Here is a 5,900-nt window from a genome sequence, read left to right as displayed (position 1 = left end):
GGAAAGGAGAAGGAGAAGGTGGAGAAGGCAAAGGAGGAGAAGAAGGAGAAAAATAATGGGAAAAAGAAAAGGAGCAAAGAAAGAGAAAGGGAGGGGAAGGGGAAGGAGATGGAGGAGGAGAAGGAGAAGAAGAAGAAGAAGAAGAAGAAGAAGAAGAAGAAGAAGAAGAAGAAGAAGAAGAAGAAGAAGAAGAAGAAGAGATAAAAGCAGACCCAGTCTTGATGTTTACAGAGATTGAGCAAAAGAATCAATGTGTTTACACACAATCTTAGGACGACATAGTGACAATGCAGAATCGGTTGTTGTCCAGGAAATTTACCTGCAGGGAAGTCAAACGATTGACGAAGCCCTGAGAGATCTTGAGCAAGAGAAGAAAATTGCGAGGGCCAAGTGTGTGTGTGTGAGGGGTGGGGGGCAGAGGACAATTTCGCAAGGGAGGGTGGGGTCCAAGCTCTGGACAGGCCTATAAAAGGGGACACCGTCGGAAGGCTCCTCAACCCCATCCGAGACCAACCTTGCTCTCTTACCGATCGGCGTCGGAGGTAAGTGGGGAGACCTTGGGAGGGTTCTTGGCCAGGGGTTCGAAACCTCTCTAGATCCAGAACCTGAGAGATTTTAAGGAGGGGTCGCCTTGTCCAAGACAGCAGAATCTGGGGTGAGAACCTCAGATTCAGCTTTGGGTCTGAAGATCTGGAGAACTTCAGCTTTGCAGCCTCGAGGCTGGATCTCCGGGCCAAGCAGTTAAGGGAGAAGCATGAGGACTAGTGGCTTGAGCTCCAGGGGGAGAGCCAGGGCTTCCGAAAGACTTTTGAAGGTCCGACAAGGATGAAGCAATATCCCGTTGGGTCTTCATTACAAGCCCACCTTCTTTCCAGACCTATGGACCTTCTCTTATTTTTTGTTGTTGTTGTTGTTAAGGTCTCTTCTTGACACAAACCAGATCTGGCCACCCTGGGATGGGCACTTTCTACTGGCCACGTGCCAATAAAGGGGAAAGGGGCCCAAGAAGGTGTGGAGATCGTGGTCAGAATCAACTTCTCCTTCTCCTTTCATCTTGGAGATCAACTGATCTCTTTTCTGAATGGCCCAACTGGACCATTGGAAAACCATCTCAACTGTTGAATCGTAGAATCATAATATTGTAGAGTCCTGGGGCTGGCAGGGACTTTGGAGGTCAATGGAGCAAATGGAGGTAACTCCTCGACTGATTGTTCTCACGTCCTGTTTAATGGGAGTTAATTCTATTATTGATAAGTTTCTATAATATTGGGAAGGACTATTTGGAAGGAAAAAGGAGGGAAAAAATTAGATCAACAACGGAAGCTTAAATTCAACCCTTTGTGCTTAGAGGTTCGGGTGAGTTGAAGGCTTCCAACCTTGCCTTGTGCCAGTGGTGTAATTCAATTTTTTTAAACTACTGGTTCTGTGGGTGTGGCTTGGTGGGCGTGGCTTGGTGGGCGTGGCGGGGGAAGGATACTGCAAAATCTCCATTTGCACCCCACTCCAGGGGAAGGATATTGCAAAATCCCCATTCTCTCCCTACTCCAGGGGGAAGGATATTGCAAAATCCCCATTCCCTCCCCACTCCAGGGGAAAGGATATTGCAAAATCCCCATTCCCTCCCCACTCCAGTGGGAAGGATATTGCAAAATCTCCATTCCCACCCCACTCTGGGGCCAGCCAGAGGTGGTATTTGCCGGTTCTTTGATCTACTCAAAATTTCCGCTACCGGTTCTCCGAACTACTCAAAATTTCCGCTACCGGTTCTCTGAACTACTCAAAATTTCCGCTACCGGTTCTCTGAACTACTCAAAATTTCCACTACCGATTCTCCAGAACCTGTCAGAACCTGCTGAATAGCACTCCCTGCCTTGCAATTAAGTGACCGATAATTTTGATATTCCCAGATCAGAAGAAGCGAATCGAGATGTCTCAAACTCAGATGGAAAAATGTTGCGAATGCATCATCGACATCTTTCACAAATACTCCATTCAAAAGGAACACTATGACATGCTCTCCAAGGCCGAGTTTGCCAAGATGCTGAAGGAACAGTTTCCAAACTTCATTCAGGTGAGAGAAAAACTTTATTTTCCTTTGAATATTTTTTAAAAAATTGGGCAAGGATAGCAGGGGAAGGGAAGGGAAGGGGAGAAGGTAGAAATGGAGGTCCACCATGTAAGGTAAGAAGCTTGGAAGTCAAGAAGCAGAAGGTAGCAAGAAGCTTGGAAGTCAAGAAGGTACAGAGGGTCTCCATCATTCAAGTCACAGTTGTCCCAAAGGTTCTTTTTGTTCTCCAAGAGGCAACTGGATTTTCTGGTTTTTTTCTTTGAAGATGTTTTGCTTCTCATCCAAGAAGCTTCTTCAGCTCTGGCTGGCTGGTGAGGAGCAGCAGAAGCAGCTTCTCGGATGAGAAACGAAACGTCTTCAAAGAAAAAAAAAAAAACAGGAAGTCCAGCTGCTTCTTGAAGAAAAAAAATCCACTTTTGGTAAGAAGAATTTTTGAAGGCATCAACAGGAGCTTCACGGAACGGTGTGGTGGCGGCCTCTGGTGGTTGCTGAGAGTACTGCAGCCTCTCCCCTCTTGTTGGCGATCCTTTTCATACGGCTTCCAAAATTGGGGCAAAAACAGAGCAAAAAAAAAAAAAGCCAAAGATACAAGCAGTCCTTGACTTATGGCCGGAATGGACCCCCAAATTTCAGTTGTTTCGGGAGTTCCGCCCTGTTTCACGACTTTTCTTGCCTCTGTTGTTAAGTGAATTGCTGCAGTTCGTAAGTTAGTTCAGCGAATCTGGCTTCCCGTTGACTTTGCTTGTCGGGCACTGCGACCGTCGTAACGATGAGACGGCGGCCAAGCATCTGGATTTTTGATCCGATCACCACGGGGATCCTGCGACGGTCGTTAAGTGTGAAAAATGGGCTTTAGTCCCTTTTTTTCAGTGCCGTTGTAACTTGGAACAGTCACTAAATGAACCGTCGTACATCGAGGACTAACTGTAGTCCTCAAGCCCTCAAGAGTCCTCAAGAGGACTGGTCATAAATCCTGTTTTTCTCCAGCACTGGTCATTAAATGAATCACCTTCTGAGTTTTTTTTCCCAATGATGCTTTCTCTCTCTCTCTCTCTCTCTCTCTCTCTCTCTCTCTCTCTCTCTCTCTCTCTCTCTCTCTCTCTCTCTCTCTCAAAAAAAGAAAAAGCTAGAGGAAGGTGAAAGAAAGGCAGAAAGAAAGGAAAAAAAATGGTTTCAGGAAGGCTGAAGAAATTCGAAAGAATACCATCAATTTTTGTAAATAAAAATGGTGACAGTTCAAAAAGATTACTGGGTCCAAATAGAAAAATACACGTTATTTCCATAGCGAGGAAGATAAAGTAGGAATGGTTAAATTAAATACTTTATTTAAAGAGGAAAAAATGTTCTTATTTGAGTATCACTTCTGGGAATTTGGGCTTGTGAAGAAAGAAAGATTTTTTAAATGTTATCTAATTCTGGGTTTTATTTAATTGACCAAACTAAGTAATAATTTTAATTAGCAATTTTATGATGTTTGCGTGTCTATATTTTTCTTGACTGTACACCGCCTTGAGTCCTACGGGAGAAAGGCGGTATAGAAATATAATAAATAAATAAATAAATAAATAAATAAATAAATAAATAAATAAATAAATAAAACAAAAATGAAATTTGCTTTTGCTTTTGTGGATTCGAAAGATTTGGTGTTCCAGAAATGACTAGTTATACATTAAAAACAAAAAAAAATTGAGGTTTATTTTGTACCGTGTTAGGAAGAGTTGGACATTCTTTCTTTCTTTTTTCCCTCTTCCCTCTTGTATTCCACACCTCCTTTTTCCCGTCCTCTTTCCTTCCCTTAATTTCCTCTTTTCTTTTCTGGTTTTTTTGGGGGTATTTTATACAATAAAAAGAAATGAAATGTAAAAAAAAAAAAAAGAAAAAAAGAGAGAGCTAGTTTTTCCAGGCCTATCAGTTTTTTTTTTTTTTAAAAAAAACACGTTTTTTCTTCTTTTGGGATTTGCAGGGAAGTAAGAAACCGGAAGACATCGACCGCCTTTTCAAGGAGCTAGACCAGAATAAGGACGGGCAGCTGTCCTTCGAGGAAACCATGGCTTTCATCGGCAAGTTCTTGATCGCGTGCCATCACAAGTTCCACCATGGCCACTGAGGCAGCGACGGGAGGCCGAGATTGTCACCGGATTGCTTCTCCTCTCTAACCTAACCATGGTTTACCCCTCCCACACAAGCCTTCTGGGCTCAGTCCTGGGGGTGGGGCCACAATAAAGAATTTAATCTTCTCCCAAAAAAAAAGTGGTTTTGTTGTCGTTTTTCTTCAAGGTTTAATTTTTTTGGGGGGGCGGATCACAAATAGATTAGCCGTGTTTCTCAAACTTGGCTAACGAAGGCATCTAAAGGTAATAAATAAACAAATCATAAAGTTGGGTTTTTTTCCCCCTTATCTGGAGCTTTTTTTTAAAAAAAGAGGCCAGCCCTCTTGAGGCCAGTTAACAGCTTGTCCTGCATATTAGTAACAGAGTTGGAAGGGATCTTGGAGGTCATTGTCACTGCGTTTTTTTTTTAATTTACCAGCTGAGCTCTCATTTCTGGACTATCAGACTTTCCGTAGCTTGCCAAGAATTCTTATCAGTAAGCTAAACTGCGCCTGGTCCGGCTGGTCCGTTATAAAAATGTAACTATTAGATTAGTGAGATGTTTTTATTTTCTTTATAACAAATAAATGAGTTTTCTTAGAAGATATATCTTCCGGTTTGTTTTCTTAAAGTATGCTGGCAAGGAAAGGTCTCGATCCGCCCCTCTTAATCAAGGTGCGATTATCCCAATGGCAGAATGGGATTAATCAGCGCCCTGACACCTGGTAGCAGAGGATGGTTTCGATCCGCCCCTCTTAATCAAGGTGCGATTATCCCAAAGGCAGAATGGGATTAATCAGCGCCCTGACAGTCATCTAGTCCACCCCCCCTACTCACATAGGAGACCTATACTAGGGATTCGAACTGCCGACTTTTCTGATCGACAAGCTCAGCGTCTTAGCCACTGAGCCACCTAGGGAGCCGCCAGCCACCTAGGGAGCCCCCAAGGGCTGAGCTAGATGAACTTTGGTGAGACCTTCTAACTCCACCGATGGCCCCAACCGGCAGCCAACTGGCACCATCTGAAAGGAAAAGCCAGCTGCCCAGGTTAACACGGATTCAAAGGAATAACCGGAAGGGTTTGCAGTTGGTTTGGTTGAGGGAGGCAGAGAGAAATTTTCTTTTAGAGTGGAATTAAAATGGGAAAGGAAAAAAATAAATAAATAAAAATAAATAGTTCTAAATTGTAATTTTGTGGTTTCGGCTGCCCTCTTGTGGCTGAATGGAAATGCATCAGCTAATTTGCAAAAAAAGGGAAGGGAAGGGAAAGGAGGGAGGGAGGGAGGAAAGGAGGAAGGAAGGAAGGAAAGAATGAAGGGAGGGAGGGAGGAAAGAAGGAAGGAAGGAAGGAGGGAGGGAGGAAAGGGAGGTGGAGGGAGGAAAGGGAGGGAGGGAGGTAAGAAGGAAGGAAGGGGTGGAAGGAGGAAAGAAGGAAGGAAGGAGAGGAGAAGGAAAGGAAACAGAGCTTGAGGAGAGAAGTAAAGCTATTTCTGTATTAAATTTAAATAAACACATGAAATCTGAATATTTTACGGGATCTCCAATTTTAACACCACACCCTGCATTTAAAAAAATTAAAATAAAATCCGTTTATCTACCCTCAGGGGGTCAAGCCCTCTAACTTAAAACACACAACCTGCTTCTGGGACCCCATAAAGAGCCCCCCCAAGCCTCTTTCAGGATTCATTGGGGCTTCTGGGGGGATTTCTGCCATTATCTACGGATGGGTTTTCCTCCTTCTT

At 43.6% G+C, this 5,900-nt stretch overlaps 1 protein-coding gene across 1 annotated transcript; it reads left to right on the top strand.

The window, feature by feature from the left end:
• The first annotated feature begins 474 nt into the window (after nucleotides 1-474).
• LOC117676257 (protein S100-A9-like) lies at nucleotides 475-4,318 on the top strand. Its single transcript, XM_034435642.2, has 3 exons — nucleotides 475-542; nucleotides 1,908-2,071; nucleotides 4,032-4,318. Exons 2-3 carry the CDS (start codon nucleotides 1,928-1,930, stop codon nucleotides 4,173-4,175), a joined length of 288 nt encoding a protein of 95 aa, XP_034291533.1. The 5' UTR covers nucleotides 475-542; nucleotides 1,908-1,927; the 3' UTR covers nucleotides 4,176-4,318.
• Nucleotides 4,319-5,900: the final 1,582 nt, after the last annotated feature.

This window comes from Pantherophis guttatus, chromosome 18 (assembly GCF_059756535.1).
Source record: "Pantherophis guttatus breed Tessera chromosome 18, ASM5975653v1, whole genome shotgun sequence".
NCBI classification, from domain to species: Eukaryota; Metazoa; Chordata; class Lepidosauria; order Squamata; family Colubridae; genus Pantherophis; species Pantherophis guttatus.
The sequence above is the reverse complement of the archived record's forward strand: the minus strand, read 5'-3'. Positions and strand labels throughout refer to the sequence as shown.

Bases quoted from the DNA above. Each gene is read 5' to 3' on its own strand.
- LOC117676257 (XM_034435642.2), top strand. From the start codon at position 1,928: ATGTCTCAAACTCAGATGGAAAAATGTTGCGAATGCATCATCGACATC. The intron at 2,072-4,031 runs GTGAGAGAAAAA...TGGGATTTGCAG, and splicing joins AGTTTCCAAACTTCATTCAG to GGAAGTAAGAAACCGGAAGA.